This window comes from Anopheles stephensi, chromosome 3 (genome assembly GCF_013141755.1).
Source record: "Anopheles stephensi strain Indian chromosome 3, UCI_ANSTEP_V1.0, whole genome shotgun sequence".
Lineage (NCBI taxonomy): Eukaryota > Metazoa > Arthropoda > Insecta > Diptera > Culicidae > Anopheles > Anopheles stephensi.
The window spans coordinates 27,461,965-27,480,324 of NC_050203.1; the positions used below are offsets into that span (position 1 = coordinate 27,461,965).

General features: G+C 46.0%; 4 protein-coding genes across 13 annotated transcripts in view; 3 read left to right on the forward strand and 1 right to left on the reverse strand.

Annotated features, from left to right (window-relative positions):
- Nucleotides 1-356: 356 nt before the first annotated feature.
- Nucleotides 357-6,197, reverse strand: LOC118511545 (transmembrane protein 170B). 3 transcript variants are annotated; one of them, XR_004906158.1, is made up of 2 exons: nt 749-3,770; nt 357-689 (listed from the first exon to the last, which is right to left on the reverse strand). XR_004906158.1 is itself a non-coding variant. In XM_036054753.1 (2 exons), exon 2 carries the CDS (start codon nt 2,875-2,877, stop codon nt 2,461-2,463), a length of 417 nt encoding a protein of 138 aa, XP_035910646.1. In that variant the 5' UTR covers nt 2,878-3,770; nt 5,209-6,197; the 3' UTR covers nt 357-2,460. The 3 variants fall into 3 exon arrangements, 2 of the variants coding, with proteins under 2 accessions (XP_035910646.1, XP_035910645.1); XM_036054753.1 differs by adding an exon at nt 5,209-6,197 and having other exon boundaries at nt 357-3,770; XM_036054752.1 differs by lacking the exon at nt 357-689 and adding an exon at nt 5,209-6,132 and having other exon boundaries at nt 2,873-3,770.
- Nucleotides 6,198-6,247: 50 nt separating this feature from the next.
- On the forward strand, nt 6,248-7,788 carry LOC118511542 (craniofacial development protein 1). The gene is made up of 2 exons (XM_036054749.1): nt 6,248-6,527; nt 6,643-7,788. The coding sequence occupies exon 2, from the start codon at nt 6,665-6,667 to the stop codon at nt 7,484-7,486; it is 822 nt and encodes a 273-aa protein (XP_035910642.1). The 5' UTR covers nt 6,248-6,527; nt 6,643-6,664; the 3' UTR covers nt 7,487-7,788.
- A 3,618-nt stretch (nt 7,789-11,406) lies between these two features.
- On the forward strand, nt 11,407-14,771 carry LOC118511543 (cysteine dioxygenase type 1). The gene is made up of 3 exons (XM_036054750.1): nt 11,407-11,771; nt 12,897-13,273; nt 14,011-14,771. Exons 2-3 carry the CDS (start codon nt 12,972-12,974, stop codon nt 14,495-14,497), a joined length of 789 nt encoding a protein of 262 aa, XP_035910643.1. The 5' UTR covers nt 11,407-11,771; nt 12,897-12,971; the 3' UTR covers nt 14,498-14,771.
- A 1,510-nt stretch (nt 14,772-16,281) lies between these two features.
- The window catches only part of LOC118511540, a 36,654-nt gene continuing 34,575 nt past the window's right edge, over nt 16,282-18,360 (forward strand). For 2 of the 8 annotated variants that reach the window (XM_036054735.1, XM_036054742.1), the window contains exon 1: nt 16,282-16,504. The gene's annotated coding sequence lies outside the window, so the exon portion shown is untranslated. The other 6 variants (XM_036054739.1, XM_036054743.1, XM_036054741.1 and 3 more) reach the window with 5 other exon arrangements.

The following is an 18,360-nucleotide window of genomic DNA, read 5'->3' on the forward strand; positions in this document are numbered from 1 at the left end:
CAATAAAAATAGTACCTTCATGTTTTTTTTACATTTTTCAGAGTTAACTTACCTTTTCCAGTAACTAACTTATTTGTAATTTTGGATTTTTATCGATCTTGATTCTGCTTATTAGAGTTGTTACATGCGAGACATTCAAAGAGCGTGCTTGGCTACACGAGCTCCACATTTCTTGGTCTAAAAACTTTAGAGTTCTAAATAGCGGCATTATCCTGCTCAGAGGTGAAGTCTGAGTCCTTCAATTATTCTAGCATTTCGATGTAGTCTTCCAACTTCAACCTCACAGGTCCACGCTTATGAAATAGAAAAGCTTTCGATCTCGTTTTCGGAAGGATGTCCATCGCACGCGTTTTCGGTTATTGTTCTTGAATTGATTCAGTTTATTTCCATATTTGCTTGTGTGTTGGTGTGCAACGTGTTCGCGCTGCACCCACGCCGCTGTTGATAATCGCTTGGATAAAAACTTCAAGTCCTAACACCTTCATCCATGAACTTCAAATGGAAAAGATAAAATAAAATCACTTACAATAATAATAATGCTTCAAATAAACGGATAAAAACACAGAGCTCGCGTGTATAATGTCTAACCGAACTCCGGTCCATACACGTGCGTACGGAAAATGAATGTAAATTACCAAAAATATACAAAACAACCATGTTCCCTATCTTTCTACCATGTTCTACCGTTTCTAAAAAAAAAAACAAGAACGGGTCATAATATAAAATTAGGCAAAACTATAATTCTTACATTACACTTGCTGGGGCGAGCAGTCCACCCGACCTGCCGCTTCTTTTGCCGGAGAATCACAAAGCTGGCGGTTATCCCCAACCGGTCCTTATTATGGCTCTGCTGCAGAGTTAAGACAGCCCCTACGACTGTTGGGGAGTAGTAGAACTTGATCCCCTCTGTATGCTCCCAACCTTACAGCGTTATTATTATTGTGTGTGTGTGATGTGTTGCTGTTGGTGTGGTCGCAATCCCCTCTTTGGTAGATATTTTGCCGAACCAGAGTTTTGGGACCTCTGTCTCGCAACACTTCATCCTCGCAAACGTAACCCGAGCCGAGAGCCGTATTACGAATTTTAAGTTTTTTAAAATAACAGTTTCTGCTTACCATACAATACACAGTACTTGTTCCGGTGCACGAGCGCACTCGCGGTGCCCGCACGCTATTTTGCGGCACTATTGTTGCCGCGTTGATAAATGATTGATAGTAGTGGTACATTACATATCTAGAGGAGCAGTTTTCACTTGTACAACAGTAGCATTTTGTTGGATCACTAATGTCTCGATTCGCGTTTGCTGCTTCTTGTGTAATGTCTTGGATTACTAATTGGTAATTGTGGCTAATTCATTATTGATTCTCTCACTATAATCCGAAGCCGTTTCGAAAGCATACATACACACACATTCAGATGGATATACATGAGAGGCCGTACGAGCCTGCATTCTTCGTGTGCCGTGTAGCATGGCGCTTCTAAACCCTCGGGGGGCATGGGGGAGAATCACCAGTACGTTGGTAGCGATCGTGGAAGATGTGAAATTTGCCGTCACGTTGCCGTGTCTGACGAACTGCCCAACTGGGCACGTGCCGAGCAGTGCGTTACGCGCAACGGTTTGCCTCACTTCCATTGATTTGTTAGCTTATGTCACCGTTTTTCGTACAACTAACGGGCGAGCGGGAACTCTATGACCGTCAAAGCTATATTGCCTATTATTGGTATAGGGTTATCCTATCCCATCGGTATGTAGCTGCTTCTGCTGGCGAAGTTAGTTGCTTTAGAATTTGCACTAATTTTTGCACTTTTTAAAAGAACGCCAGAAACTGAAACAAACATCGCCAATTGCGTCCGCTCGATGAATGGACCTTCTGTTGGGTTTTGTCCGACTATACATTAGTTTCCGTTTCCGTTTTTCTAATTTTCCTAAGCTCAACGTGGTTCAATTCTTTTTTTTCCTCTTGTGATGTGTATTCGTTTTGCTTTTTTTTTGTTTGCTTCATGATGAAGTGTATGGGATTCCCGTTTTTGTATTTCTACTATGAATGATCTGTTGTTGCATTTTTTTCCCTTCCTTCTTCTTGTTACAGTCCCACCTTCTTTGCTGGCAATTTTTTTTTATTTCGACCGCCATCACTACCCGGCACTTAATCCACCGAATGCGTAAAACGTATTACGAACCTCTTTTTGTTTCCTATTATGGCGAGTTTTTTCCCCCCCTAAAACGCGCTCAATATCACAATCATACCAACACGGGTATCAGCAAAATACCAGTCTTCCAATAGGGGCCTTCCCACCAGACAAGTTAGCCAGCAGTAGGAGTACTAAGAGCATGTGCCTCGGAGGGTGGAACAAGGGAATAGAAACCCAGGGGGGCGGAGAGGAGATAGAGAGAAAAAGGAGAGGAAACAGATGGGCAGAGTCAGGTTGGCCTGCCGGGCGATGATGGCGGGCGGTCCCTTACAGTGTGGCCAGGATGCGCGTAAACCCGAAGCACGCCGACACGATCGTCTGGCCGACGCCCCAGATCATGGCCGCGATCGGTGACATCTGAAAGTTGGACGCTCTGTGTACGAAGGCAATGACGGTACTGCTGACGACGCCACCGGTCGCCGGCGATAGGACACCCATCACGAAGATAAAGATCGAAAAGAAGCGTCCAAACTTGTGCTTCCGCAGCGTCGCGAACGCGATCACGGCCGCGCAAGTGTGCACGAAGATGGAGGAGAACAGTGCCCATAGGAAGATGTGGTACCACATCTCGACGAAGGTGCGCAGCGACGACGTACCGACGCCCTTCAACCCGATCACGTTCGCTATCGTGTCCAGCTCGGAAATTCCACCGCCACTGCTACTGTCCTTGCCATAGTACATCATTGCTGGTGGTCTTGGAGGGCGGCTCGTTAGATTCGTTTGTCCTCGTGCGAAAAACTTCAACGTCCTCCCTTGATAGGGGGTTTGCTCTACAGTTTGTCAATATAATTTCTCGTTCTCGGCTTTCTGTTCCTACCGTTGTCCTACGAAGCAGTAATGCACTACGCGTGTACTTGTGTAAATGATTGTGCCGCCTAAAAGTGTGATACACACATCGAATGGAGAACGATGGGAATGAGTATGATGACTTGGACAAGGGAGGCGACTACGGATACCAGAAGCTTCTCGCAGATATCCACTTGACGGCCAAAAAAACGGAGCTGCGCCACTCAACAATAAATACAGGGGGAGTTGACGGGCAGTATCCCTAAACTACCTCGGCTTGGGGCTTTCAAATAACCGCTAGAGGCCTAATGCACCGGTATCACGATGCTTTACCGGCCTACGATCGATCTTCGTTGGCGGCGAAACCTTCCGTACGCTGCTACTGATCGATACGGACTGTGAGCTTCGTAGACGAGTCTACCCTTCTTCTTGTGGGTTGCTTCCTCTCCACTGTTCCTCCTGCACTCCGGCAGCTCCGATCCGTTGGAGACAATTAAAATTGACGTAGACTTGCGTTGAGGCGACAAACACGACGACGACGACGACGAGGATACAGCAACCAGCGGTGACGATGGCTTAGAAGGCTTTCGTCCGATTGACGGTAGCTTCACACAGTACGATTTGCAGGATGGTAACCGTAGTAACAACGGTACCGACGAGCTGCTGCTACTGCTGTTACGGTCCAGTACGGTTGCAATGGGTGCAGCAGCGACGACGACGACAGCGGCAGAAGATAATGGTCGCAGCAGATAGTGCGAAACTAACGCACCACTGTGCACCATTGTGTGATTCTGGGGACGGAAACGGAAAAGGGCAAAGTACGAAATGATTAGCACAATAGTAAATAAATTGTCTTGAGAATCTTTGGATCAATCACCAGTAACGCATGGAATTCTTTATCAAATCTGCCTCGGTTGATAAGGATTTTTACAGGGTGGATCATTCTGGGTTTTTTTTTCTACTGATAGAACTAAAAGTTTTTTAAGTTATTTAACAGTTTTTTAATTGTTTTTTTAGGAAATGTGATGCTTTTTAATCTTTGCTCCAGAATGGTTGCCCAGAATACCTATCCTCCTAGCTTTGCTTTACAATCCATCCAAAGGATTGAGAAGCTAGCCCGTTGTCCCAAGCTCGGATATGCGGAAGGAAATAGGAGTTGGGTAGGAGAACCTGTGATCCGAAGCTTTAGGAGACTTAGCAGAGCTTTTTCTGGACGCAATTCAATACCTGTAAACCTAAAGTCATCCATGTCATTTTCGCCTAATGATATCTGTTACAAAATAGTGGTTTTCATCAGGCATACTGCGGTCTTAGCCTGCTCCCGAAGTCCCCCTAACCGCTTACAGACGAGCACAATCTTCTGCCTAGTCTATTATACAGCCTAAGGAGAACACAACACTGTCATCAATCCATCTCAATTTGAACGTAATACTTCTTTTCTGTTCATGAGAACTACCGAAAAAGACTTTGGCGACTATGCACCATCTTCTCGAACGCAGTTTCGTAGAAGTTTTCGTGAGACATAGCCAGAGGTGATTATTTACACCGCTATTAGTTTATCTTCATCTCCTTCTTCTTAGACACTGCTACTGTGTACGATGGTGCAGCCTGCCACTTCTGTCTTCCTCTACTTAATTTTATCCAAAGCTGGATAGTCAATCCTACTTACTGGGAGGCCTGGTGAAGTCCGCCCCAATCTGTGTTTCTCCCTCCTGCATGAATCAGTACCAATATATCAAAAGGGCCGTTTTTACTTTGGTTTTATCATCTGATTAATTTCAATTGCAAGCATTACCTTTGCTCATAAATTAATGTAGACGTTCAACAAAATCTTTTTGTTAAGGAATTGTTCGGATTTAAAGCCTCTATATAGGCAAGCTTAACGTCTTGTCCTCAGGTTTCCCAGTGGATCGTAATTAGCGTCCACATTGTTTACAACAATATTCCGCTTAGAGTTAGCAACGATCTAAGCAATCTACGGCTTATATTTCACCTAAGACTCTTGGAGAAAAAAAAATCCTATAGCTCGAGGAAACTAATGGGACAGGTACACCCTGTATCGCTAATCGTCGTTTCAGCTTCTTTCAACGAGCTGATTTTCATTGAAGAAATGATGAAATAAAACCTTTTCAATGAAAAAGGCTCAAAGCAATTTCCTTTCAAGTAATGAAGAAATCTGCTGGCTGGATGAGAAAAATTCCGGCCGATAACTAATGGTTCCGGTATTACCTTTGTATCAGTATGGTTTGCTGCTTCGGTTCCTTCCGCTGCCCTCATCCGCTGGGTTCTCCATTTATCGAATGCCGGATGGATGACTGGTTCCCGTTCGGTAGTAGCTTTCGTCGCTGGACAAAGGACACACTGCAGTAGTTCCTTTTCTAGTTCACGGACTGCTCCTATGCGCCAAACACCACAGCAGGACGAAAAACACACACGGTTTGGTCTATCGTACTGGCGTGAATAACAATTTCATGGCCTGAACCCTGAAAGTTGGTCGCTGGTCCGTTCCTTAGGAGTGATCGGTCAATGAGGGAGTAGGTTCATGAAATTGTGTGAACCAGTCGGCCTACTACTCTGTAAACACTCATGCGAAGAGTAGCTGCTGCCGAGTTGTTGCTGTTTTTGTTCGGACGATGCCAAATCCAAACCCTACTGCGGCTTCATTAAAACGATTCACTTTCCAATCGATCCATCCCGCCCCAACTGTTTACTCATCGCAGTGAGCCGTCGCTTGATCCGTACCACACACACACGGGACACACACGCACACGCTCTGCCGTCACAATAATCACATTTAGTGTGTGGTGCAATAATGCGACGAAAGGCACAGGCACAGATTTTCGACCTTTGCACCGTCGTGTGTACCAACCAACGCAAAACAAAAAGTATACAGAAGGACCTTCCCAAAAACACTGCAGCGTGAATCGTGAGCACGCACAAGCACGGGACAAGATACACCTTTTTCCGATGGAGTTGCGGAACCACACACTCTTAACAGCTACACCTTGTGGAACGGTCCAAGACGGGGTTTGCTACACCTCTTCAAATAGTAATAAACTATTGAACCATTTTGGATACAAACAGCCAAAGTATGTACACGCCAAACACACACAAAAAACGTTTGTTGAATGAAGAGAAGTGTGTGGAAGGACTTCTTCTTCGTTTTCCCTAGTGGGAATCTACACAGTGTTTGTGGCGATTGTAATCACAAACGTAGCAGTGTGTGTACGTCACTTTTGTTGACAGATTGACATCGCGCTTCGTTTACCACTCTTGGTTGAATACTGTGGGGTTCGATTCGTTCCCGAAGGTTAGCCGAAGTTTGACAGCTTCCCCGCTCCCTTCTACCCTTACGTCCCTTCTGCACCAACAATCGTCCACAAAGCCAGAACGGAATACAGCTTTTGGCCGGCCCTTTGCTGCAAAAAGCGAGCAATTTAGCGTTCCTTTGTAATTATAGCTCTAAAATAGTTAAAGACGCATTAGAAGTGCAGTAAAGTCAGTGACCAATAGTTGGTATATAGTTACCTTTTTAAGTTTTAACACAGGTAAATGAAGATTAGTCGCGGTATGGTGAAACAGCTTGTAGCGAAGTTGTGCCCGTAACACAAAGCGTTATCCTTGTTTGCTGTTGTGTAAATCTATTTATTGTTGCTATTTTAGCCCTACGTTAGGTGTGCAAGCTATGAATCAGGAAGATTACCCGAGTGATTGCGATGCTAGTGATGCAGATTTTCGCCCGGACGAGGAGGAGCCAGATACCGGAAGTGAACTAGATTCGAACGACGAAGAACCGGAAGATCAATCCACTGCACCGAAAGGTAGTCAGAAGCGTAAACGAAAATCAAATACCACTAGCAGAAAGCGCACAAAGGGTAGGGATAAACCCCCGGCAAAAGCTCACCAGGGGAAAGCTGCACAGTCCGAGGACGAGGAAAAGGACGATGAACTGGACGAGGAAGAAGAGAAACGAAGGACGGATGCTTTGTGGGCGGATTTTCTAGGCGGTGGTAGCAGCAGCAGCAGCAGTACCACCAATGTGGAAAAGACCCCTAAAGCAAAGGTAGCGGAGGTGAAAAAATCAGTTCCGGAAGTAAAATCCACACCCACGGCGAAAGCGCCAGAGAACAAAAAGCCAACAGTGGCTCAACTGTTTGAATTTGCTGGTGAACAGATTGTCCTGACGGAAGACACTAACGGTAAGTCTAATGAAGCGGTGTCCACCGTACCGAAGCCAGCGGCACCGAAAACTGTTGCACCGCGTGCTGGTGGCGGCTTAGGCTCAGTATTAAGTCAAATCAGTAAGAAAACGCAGCTAAGCACGCTGGAGAAAACGAAGCTCGATTGGACGAGCTTCAAGCGGTCGCAGGGTATCGAAGAAGAGCTGCAGACACACAACAAAGGAAAGGATGGATTTCTCGAGCGGCGCGATTTTCTGGAGCGTACCGATTTGCGCCAGTTCGAGATAGAGAAAACGTTCCGCCAGACGAAGCGAAGCAACCGATAATGCGATTGCCAGCGGGTGTGGTGTGGTGCATTTAATTCCAGCTACGAGCCAGCTCCGTTCAATCGTTCAGTACTACGTAACATAGAACCTGTCCAAACTCAATAATGCTAAAGTTATACGTATAGTCGGGATCGACGTAATCGATGCGTATCTGTCTTAACCGTATCCGGTCGTGTATGTATCGACAATGTAGTTATAAGCCTTATCATTTACACAATGAATCCATAACACAGTACACATAATGTATCAGCAAGCAAAAGGTGACCAATAAAAGAAAACAAGCTATTTTAATCGGAAACTAATAGATGTGTCGTTCTGGAAGCTTTAGATTAATGCCTTTATGAATCGCTTAACTCTGAAGCTAAGGAATGATTCATATATGTGGAATAGTCATTCGAGTTAATAAATTCCATTTTAGCTACTTATTTTGACACACCTTATCCAAGGCAAAATATTTAGTATTTTTCTAAATAGCTACTACAGGTTAGTGGAAATAATATGAAGAAGTGGGGGCATTTCTCTTCACTTGAAAATTGTGAAAAATATACCAACAATGAGACAGCGGAAAGCGCAACGGTTTGAATGAACAGTTTTATTTATTCTGCCATTCTGCTACTCTCCACCAGATGGCGCCACGACAAACACGCTGGGAAAGGATTTGAATGAACGGAGTGGATATTAAATGCAAAATTTTATTACTCAAGTAAGCAGATAAGGTTTTACGATAAGATAACATTCATTACGAAGAGAAAAGCAAGCAGAATAAATTACCGTAATAATTTCAGTAGGAAAATATTTAATCTATTTATTAAACCCGTTATTTGGCCATTGTTTATGATAACAAATAATCAGGGATTTTATTATTCTGTTTGTAGGCTACACGTGTCTTGTGTAAAGTTCTTGTAGATTCTTCTTCTTTGTCTTCCTTGATTGTACAAACTCAATAAAAAAGAAATTGATATTCCATTTCTGGCTTTCTTGACATGAATTCCCCGTATCCGGATAGTCCGTCCTGCGTAAATGGGAAAAATCCCGATGGGACTTGATACCGATCCTTTCGCGCAGGCAACTGGTGCAACCAACTAAACCACATATATAACATTGTATAAGTTCGGGAGAACTTGTCCTACCATTACTGGCTTCCCTGACTTAGTTTACTACGTGAAATTGTTGGTCTCTAGACTGACTGTCTTCTAGCCTGAATATTTAGTTACGGGTAAACATCAACGAAGCCCAAAAATAGCTGGCCGAGACCGCTCGACAGAAGAGGATTTGCTTAAACAAGTAGCTGAAAAACCTAGCGTACGGAAAGACGGTCTCAATGGTACTTGATATCCACTTCGTCGTGTTAGCAACTAGCGCCACTACAAACCAAACTGCTACTACCAAATTGCTTAAAAGTGAAAAGGACTCTCCAGATACGGAGGCTCGTATGAGGTTCCTCCTCCTACGAGGGTATGTACACTTGAGTATTGGCTTTGTATAACAACACAGTATAACTTTAATTAACTGTTTTATCAATCACTTCAACTCGACAATCTACTTCAGTGTTTATTTATACGCGAATTATACTTTGATCCTTGAAGAGACGTAAATCCAAAGTTCGACCAATTGGTTCGATCCATCCGATCCAGGTCTATTGGAAAAAAAACAAATAAATAAATAAATAAATAAATAAATAAATAAATAAGAGAAAAATAAAAATAAAACAAACAAACACATCATCACCACGCACTGTCAGCCAGCATCTCTGCAGCAGAAGAACAAACCTTCGGACGTTGAACAAGTCGTTGAGATTTAAAAATACCTTCGATTAGAATGTTATCTCTGTTTACACAGGCCAGAGGTAGGCACCATTATTCATTACAAACAAGCAGTACATAACCTGCGGACACACGGTACCAAGTAAATAACAACTACCCAACATGAAGTACACGGCAAGTCGTCAGCAATATTTTATCGCAGCATTTAATCAATCAACATTAGAGCGTACAAACTGTCGTAGTTTTCGGTAAGGAGTAAAGTGATGCACTCACTATAGCCGCCTCATTCACTAGCGCCGAAGATTGGCCATATCGAAAATCGGCCAATCGAAATACGCAGCTCGTACATACATAACTCGTACGACACAACTATAGACCTTCGTCACGGCACGATGAGCGATATATTATTTTCGTCTAAAAAAAAAATTGATTGCTCGCTGTGTTGAATTTTTTGATAACGCTTGTCCGCCCGCGAGTATGTAATTAGCGCAACCTTTGCTGGTAAACAATTACGGGCACTGTCGCCGAGAGAGCCCGTGTTGGGCTGGCTGTGGTTGAAAACAAAACGGGTTTTAGGGGTGTGTAATGGTGGTGGCGCGCAAATAGGTCACGCCGAGCCCTACGCGTTGCTGTTGTCGTAAACAAACAACCGTAAACAACAATTTTGCTGGTCCCGGTCACAAGGAACGCTCGGTTTGGTAGAATATTGGGTAGGTTTTTCGGCTCTGGATTACCTAGATCCCACGAGTTCGATAATCGCGCGATAAGAGACACACAAGGTCTTTCGGTTTGCGAATGGTCTTCGGTCAGCCATTTATGGCCACTACGCATCATGCTACGCTTGATAACGGACATTACCTAATCTAGGCAAAAAACACGCTAGACCACGTGCGCCAAGAATCCTGTTGCGCATGCATGTTTCATGTTTCCGTGTTGTGCTGTGTTCCGGATCCTTTCCTTAAACTGCACTTGGAGCCTCGGTCCGCCCGATACATTCTAGATACATCGCTAAGGCCGTAAGATAAAGAGACAATGGAGATGAAAACAAGGCATCGAAGACATCAGATGCACTTGATTGACAGAGTGAGATAGCGCAGATTAATTTGTGACGAGCGTGGTTGCTGGCGTGCGGTTCTTTGTCTCAGCATTGACGGAATTCTGCTCTGGGAACTTCATGTCCTTTGACAAGAAGAACAAAATTCCCAACCTATTCCTCGTCCATTTGACGAGGAATCTCCCAAAATCTCCCAGGGAATTATGCAAACCGCTCCTCCAACTCATTCTACACCAACCGATCACTGGAATTTCCATTCATGCTCGCGTACACAAAGAAAGAAAATACCTCGACCAACAGCATCATAAAAACCGGTTTACGGTGGAAAACGTACCGACGTCAATTGGCCGTACGTGGATGCTCACTATCATCACTCTACGACATTATGGTGAGGACCCCGGATCCACACACTAAATGCTAGCTCGGTCGGTCCAATCTTAGGCCCCGGAAGAAACCGTCGTAGGCAACGGCTCTTCAGCGAGGAATTCCGTTCCTCCTTGTTTGAGGATTCTTCTTCCTTATCGCTCCGGATGGTCGGCGGGCCGGGTTTCCCCTAGCGCACACACATCAAACATCTCTTGCGCACACCTAGACGATCGAAGTCACAAAGTCCACGCACGCGAGCCCACACCGATTACGGCTCTATCTCAGCGGCTGTGAGTCACCCCGACAGGCACACTGGTTTGCTGCCGAATGTAACTCCATGAAAAGCATGTGCAGTGTGTGCGTGTCTGTGTTTGCCACCAGCTCCATTGTCGGGACGCAGCACATGGAGCAGGCCCACGAGGAAGGGCTCGTGGGCCACGGGAAAAGGTGTGTATGAGCTTTAAACCGACGGACGCGATTGGACGCACGCTGGTTCGGTTTGGAGGTGCGTCCATCAGACCCATCCGCGTTGCGACTCTCGTCTGCTCTCCTCCAGATGCGGCCGGCCACCCTTACCTGGCTGGTAGTCCCTTTTTCGCAGCCGCAGCAGGTTGTTGACGGTCCGGTTGTTCGGTCGTCAGCCGCTGATAAGCGACTGTGGCAGGCGCGCAAACGAGATGGCGCGACAGCAGCGGGATTGTGCAAAAAGGAAGGAAAGTGTGTTAAATTAACTCCCCGCAAGGGCACGGGCTGACAGTCGCTGTACAAGTGTCGTGAGGAAACAACTGCATCCTGAGCACCAAAGAATTCAAGCCCGGGGGGAGCGAATGTTTTGAACCTTCTTGCACGGCGAGCGTATCTGACGTGATCTGAAGTGCTTGGGAACTATTTACAGACATTAAGCCATCAAATTAAGCGCCTCGTACGGTATCCTGCCAGAATCCTGTAACGCTCAAGTGGCCCTGTGAAGTGAAGTGTTTTATTTTCCCCCACACAAGTGTGTCTTAGACTTGCTACCAAGGAAGCTCGCGGGGGGATTTCTAGAAGACTCTCGAGTGAGAGAGAAGGAGATAGAGCTCCAAAAGCGGAGACCACATTTACGGTAAGGCTTACCAGTAATTCCTGCACTTGTTGTTGATGATGCTGTCGAAGCGGGCTGCTAATTAAGTGTGAAGCTGTGCTAAGCCACCACCTCTTGTGTTCCTTGTTGTTCCTCTTGTGGGAAGGTGAGAAGAAGAATTTGCGCTCAATAGGCCTCCGTTAATCAGGGAGGGGGGGGGGGGAGGCCTTCTTCGGGAAGTCCCTCTGCAAAGGGCAGCATGTGAAAGTCCGCCGGTCCGCAAACAATCCCGCTGTTGCACATGACACCTAACAGGTTGCGGTGAAAAAAGAAAGCTTTTAGGAAAAATTGTTTCGGTCTCGTACGAACATCAGCGACATCAGCGATACAGTACGGAGCTGACGTTTTGTGGTCGATTTGTTTCTGACGTTAATGGTGGCCAAAAGTGAAAACGAGCACGTGTGATGGTGATGATGAAGAACGTGGACGTCGTCTTGGCACAAACGTGATCAGGCTCTGGAGATCTTGTGAGCCGCAGGAAAAGAAAATCGGGAATCAAGATTGCCAAGAAGATCATCCAAACATATACTGCTTGTACTTGGTGAGATCAGGTGGACGATCACGGGTATCAGATGAAGGTTGCAGCGGCGGCCACCTCTTCAGCACTAAGCCTGTTTGACCCGCGAACAAATTGTTATTGTGCAAGCTGATAAAGATCGGTTTGAACTTCTATCATGACGGGCGGTGAGATTAAGTTCTTCGATCGATTTCAAAATGGCGGTCCGGGCTGCCATGTTCAGAAAGGCATTCAGTAGCCTAGATTTATGGCTCCTGCTATTCAAATTCTTGCAACGGTTTGCGGTGCACGATGACTTTTAAAAGGCTATTCAACTTGCCCAACATGGCCCTGTCGCAACTATGTCGTAACTGCGCGTCCAAGAACGCAACGTCCGCCATTAAAGCTCGGATCACGGTTAGGTTGGGTGTAGATCTACAACGATCTGCTTTGCATCTTTGTCCCTCGACTGGCTTAATCAAGCGCCTTAGTTTGTAATTGCACTTCAGCAAAGCAGTTAAACGATCGATCGATCGTGCGGGCATTCGCAGTACGCAGTAATTAATGTGTGTGTTTTTATACATCTGTTTACGTTTGTCTCTCCTCAATAGAAGCACAACACTTTGGCCGCGATATTGCAGTGTCGTACGTACGTTATCAGTCGAGGAAACAACATAAAAATCATAATGACGTCGCTAGCGGTAATGGAGCTGAACAACAACAACAACAACAACAAGAGCTGTGGCGATGAGAACGGCCGGACCGAGGAGGGCGAAAAGTATCTACGCGAGCTGACGAAAACCTTCACCGGCATCGACAAACCGCTGAAGAACGCGCGCAAGTGTGAAACGTTGACCGATCTGATCGGGGAACTGCGCCGAACGTTCGACTCGGACCACGTCAACATCGAGTACGTGAACCATCTGATGCTGAGCTACCAGTCGAACCCGGCCGAATGGCGAAAGTTTGCCAAATTTGACCGATACCGGTAAGTGGGAGCATGGCTTGAGGGATTGGGTCCTTTCGGTACATGATTATATCGGATTGACTGGACAATAAGGGAGCCAAGATTTATAGAACCACGGGCGCAAGATAAGCCGCGCAGCAATTAGTGGAAGGTAGCAACACAGGGACTTTGCTTAGCTGTGGTTATTGATTTATGGCAACGTTCGTTGGAACTGGACCCAATGTTTTGGGTGTTGTAAAAGAATTCTCCGATTGGCGATACAGGTCTGACTATCCAGTTACGGGTAAAGCCAAGTCACAGAAAGCCAGAAATGGCTGACCGGAGCCTTCCGAGGTTGTGTGCAGTGCCAAGGAAGAAGAATATTTACCATCCATGAGATGCTCAATAACTGTTATATCATAGTCGGGGAACCTCAAGAAGTACGAACTCCCGTCAGGTCAGTCTCTTATCAACGGCCATGTCTGTTGCCTCCAATATCGCCGCATCTTTAGACGAGATGTCATATAGTTCAACGTTCAGCCCGGAGCTGGTGCGAATCATTTGGAAGCCAATTTGATAAGATTGATTGTCCTGTCTGCACAGCCGAACCCTTTTATCTTGAAAGCTAGCTCGCTGAATGAACAGACACCTTTGGGCAGATGTTTTCGAGGTTCGAGATGGACTAAAACTGTCCATCTCCCATTTAATTGTGCCCGGGGAATATTTGGCAACGTATCAGCTTATCTTTTCTTTTCACTATTTAATTTTCTTTGCAACAGTTACACAAGAAATCTGGTCGATGCCGGTAATGGCAAGTACAACCTGATGATACTCTGCTGGAACGAAGGGCACGCTTCGGCCATCCACGATCATGCCGATTCGCACTGCTTCATGAAGATGCTGAAGGGACAGCTGATGGAAACGCGGTACGCCTGGCCCAAAGATGCGTCCGTAACGGAGGACAGTAAGGCGGACATTGGGAACGGTCAGCCGGGGACTGGGCAGGATGAGATCGAGTACAACGGTGACGAGCTGGAGGAACTGTCCCGCAGCACGCTAGAGACGAACGGCGTTTGCTACATTAACGATACGCTGGGACTGCACCGCGTGGAGAACCCAAGCCACACGGATGTGGCCGTCTCGCTGCATCTGTACTGTCCACCGTTTGATGTGTGTTCGATCTTTAACAAACAGAACGGCAAACGTACCAAGTGCAAGGTTACGTTCTGGAGCAAGTTTGGCAAACGAGAATCGGCGGTGAACTAGTCGGCCACGTGGCTCGTGATTCGGGCCGGGTTGTATCGACTGATGATCGCAAGTGATAGTACGAACATTGGAGCGGATGTGCAGGACGGTTGCTTGCATTTCTACTAGACGGTAAATCCTCCAAGAGAGAAACTGAGAAACAAGAGGGCTGTATTTCAAAATAAGATACGATAAGTAAGAAAAAGAGATTACTTTTAGCTGATAAGCTGCCCTAAGCTTTGGGCACGAAATGTTGTGTTTACGGATGAATAAATGTGTGCATACAGAAACGGTGCATTGCGTAGAAAGCTTTTTCCTGTTGCTCATCCAAACGATGATACATTGTAGGCAAAAATCCCCTTTTTTATTGACGGTCTGTGCAAGCGGGTGGACAGGCGTTCGTGAATCACTGTAATTATAAGCAGCGATAATTAAAACTAAGTGATCTGTGAACCAGCTTTGAGAGGTCTTTTCTAGAGACTATACATTTTTGTTTTCTGTAACGTGTGACGTAATTTCTCAGCTGATCGAACTCACTTAGTGCCATGTGCTCACATACGCCGCGGCGATCTAGTGGTCAGATGATGGAGACGTTTGTCTTTTAGATGACACGTGGCCGGGTATGATCTGGATCGTTTGACCTTGAACAGGACTGTCAGCCATATTCAGTTCCGGGTAAATTAAGTAGGACTGGTCATTTAACTAAAATGGCTCTAGATGACCTCACCCGAAGCGATTTTTGAAGGTTGTGTTTATGAAGGTAGATTCGGATGTGGCTTCGCGGATGACATCGATATCATCGGGTGGACATCAGTGGCGGTGTGTGAGGCGTACATTGGACTGAAATGCATTGGCCCTAGTATAGGATTGAGGATCAGTGCGACGAAGCCGAAATACCTGCTAGCCGGAGGCACTGACCGAAGCAGATTACCAGTTGACGGCGAGGATCTCAAAGAGTGTTACTACCTTGGTGCGATAGTAGCTTTGGATAACAATAACGCATGTGAAGAAGGAGAACTGAGATTAGTCAAAGGCGAAAGGATACTACTGCTGGGGCACGTGATGAGGATGCCGGACTTTTGCCCCACCAAGAGGATGATCGTCAGTGACCCGTTCCCGTACGCAGCCCTGGGCCGAGATCCTTGGGAAAGTATTCGTGACCTGATCATATCTAATAGATTATCAGCAAACAACGGCGTTTCCGAGACTATTTCTCTGATTAATGACCTATTCTCTTCTGCCTTTTCTGGCTTTCTGTGCCTTGGTTTTACCCGTAGTAAGGTAGTCAACATTGCGTACGGGGAGGCGGTCTCTGATGGGTTTTGAAACTCGGTCCTGTCGTGTAAAGACCGGCGCCGCTGTCGCCTTGGCTACCGGACCGCCCCGAAATGCACCTCTGGGCCACCGAAAATTCAAGATACTATTGGCATAGTCTTTATCAGATTTCTTCATTTTGCCATGCCAAAGATCACTGTTTAGCATGCAATAAAAGCACAAAAAGGGGACACTGAAATATAAATAATAAAAAAATATAAATAATGAAAATATAGCAAGTAATGTATATTACTGTACATCTTCATTATAAATCTCTTTTATTCATGACAGTGAATTCGACATTTACAAAAATATTTGTTCGAAAAAGACACCCTTTTTTAAAACATTCTCCGCATTCTTATCGGGCTCATAACTTGTTATCCGGCACCGGCCATCTGACACCTGGGTCCGTTTTTGTTGCTTGGGTACTCGAACCCACCTTGACAGCCGCGCTCCGTTGCTTGGGTGCAATCGGTGCAAAGCTGTCAAATCGCACACCCACAACAAAAGCATCAGCTGCCGTATTATTGGGCTTCAGGGCGCAGTGGGGCAGTGTGCGTATTTCGTTCGTGTACACTCAGTTTTGTTTGAAACCCTTCGGCTGCTAGTTTTATGACAGTCGCGCGGCGAGCGTATGTTTAGGCGATTCTTAACAATCTTAACAAAATTCCCGCGAATCGTCGAATAGCTGGAGCAGCTCACAGCGACCGTAAAGTAAGTTGAAGATCGTGGCGCGATCAATTTGTCCGCGGTTGGATTGTGTTGTTTTGCGTACGATGGAATGCACGTGCGTATATGAGTGCGTCGTGCTGTCAGCCGTCGTTGCGATCACACAATAGTGGAATGCAGCTGGTTGTAGTAGTGTTGGTGGTTGGTAGTGTTGGATTCTTGTTGGAAATTGTAACCTGCTGGTAACGGTACGCATTCCTCGCAGAAAGATAACCGTGCGTTGAAAGCTTTCTCGTTATCTATCGGTTGCTCTGTCTCGCTCTGGCTTTGTAGTCGCGCGTGTGTGTTGAAAGAAGAGATGTGCGAAACGGACAGAGAGATAGAGAGAGCGCGAGAGCCGAAATTGAAGCGCACACGTAGGTGATTTCAAAATGGCGATCGGATTTGGAAAGCGTTGAGCGAGATCAGTCGGTACGCAAGCAGCCACGGGAGCATTGGTGTGTGTGTGTGTGTGTGTTGGGTGACTGCGTGAACAGCTAGGTTCATCTCGTGTGTGCGGTTGACAAGCGGATCGGATTTTTTTTTAGTTCAAGACGCGCAACTACAGCTCGCTGCAGCAAGTGTGCGTTGTGTGGTCAGTGTTACGTTGTTGCTGGGGATTCGACTCGATTACGACGGGGTTTGTTGCTAAATATTTCTACATCTGGGCGGATGGGTGCCACGTCAAACGCTCCGTTTGGCCCAACCAGTGAACTAGGAAGACTAGGAATTTGTGGATAAATATCAATGTACCTGTCGCGGAGTGAGCGCCGAGTTCTCATGTGACACCCGAATCGCAGTGGATCGCCATGGTGAGATGTTAAAGAGGTGTGACAATTATTCATCGCATTAGCACTGACCTGATGATGTGTGGCTGTGTGAAACCATGATCCCATGATTTGGATCGCAACACAAATCCTAGCTAGATAAAAGGGTTGAGTCGATCGCTCGTTCAAAAGTCTGAAGTTTTTGCAGTGAATGTGTGTCTGCGATTGTGTGTGTGGTGTAATGTCCACCCCGTTTGGTACACACCTGCGCGCTTAAAATATTTAGCTGTCAAGTCCCCCCCCCCCCCCCCCTTCGCCCCTTGGTTTCTTCTGCGATCTCCTCCGGCGCCGCCGACGACAGGTGACCTAATCAAGTCGGTCAACAACGATCGAGGTCCGCCGAGAGTGGAATGTTCGATGCGAATGTGTGTGTGTTTTAATAGTGGAAATGTGCGTGAAATATCGATATCGCGTCTTGACTTCCCAGCGGCGGGAGTGGATTTGATTTAAAGAATTCTTCGATCATTCTTCCTAAAAATTCTTTGTACGTGGGCGTATGTGCTTGTGTGTGTGTGTGATGATCGAAGAGGGTTTTGAAGTTTAAGAATTACGTCAACACTTTGTGTCATTGCGTTCCTTCGCACACGGCTACGAATGGAGCTGCAATTTCACTGTGGGTGTGGAAATGCGCTGATTGCCTTGCGGCTGCTCAATAAAGTGATTGCAAAGGTCTCTTCTTTCGGGGCGGTCCGTTTGCAGATGCGATTGCGGCACCGTTCTTCACACGACAGAACCAGAGATTAAATTCCATCCGAGCAGCGCTTCCCCATACCTTCAGGACCTTCTCTTCACTTACGAGTAACATCAAGTCACCGAAAAGCAGAAAGCTGAGACCTCTAGAGGTTGTGTTGTTCTTTATTTGGCTTGAGGAACCATTTGTAGAGGATTTTTATTTGTTCTTAAAATTTGATAGAATGATCGAAAATGGTTACTCCAACAAGCCTTCAAACTTTGTTATCAACACACACTTGATTTGACTTCCCCAGGGATTAGTTGTGTTGTTTGTTCGTGTTGGGAAATTCTTTGATTTTATTT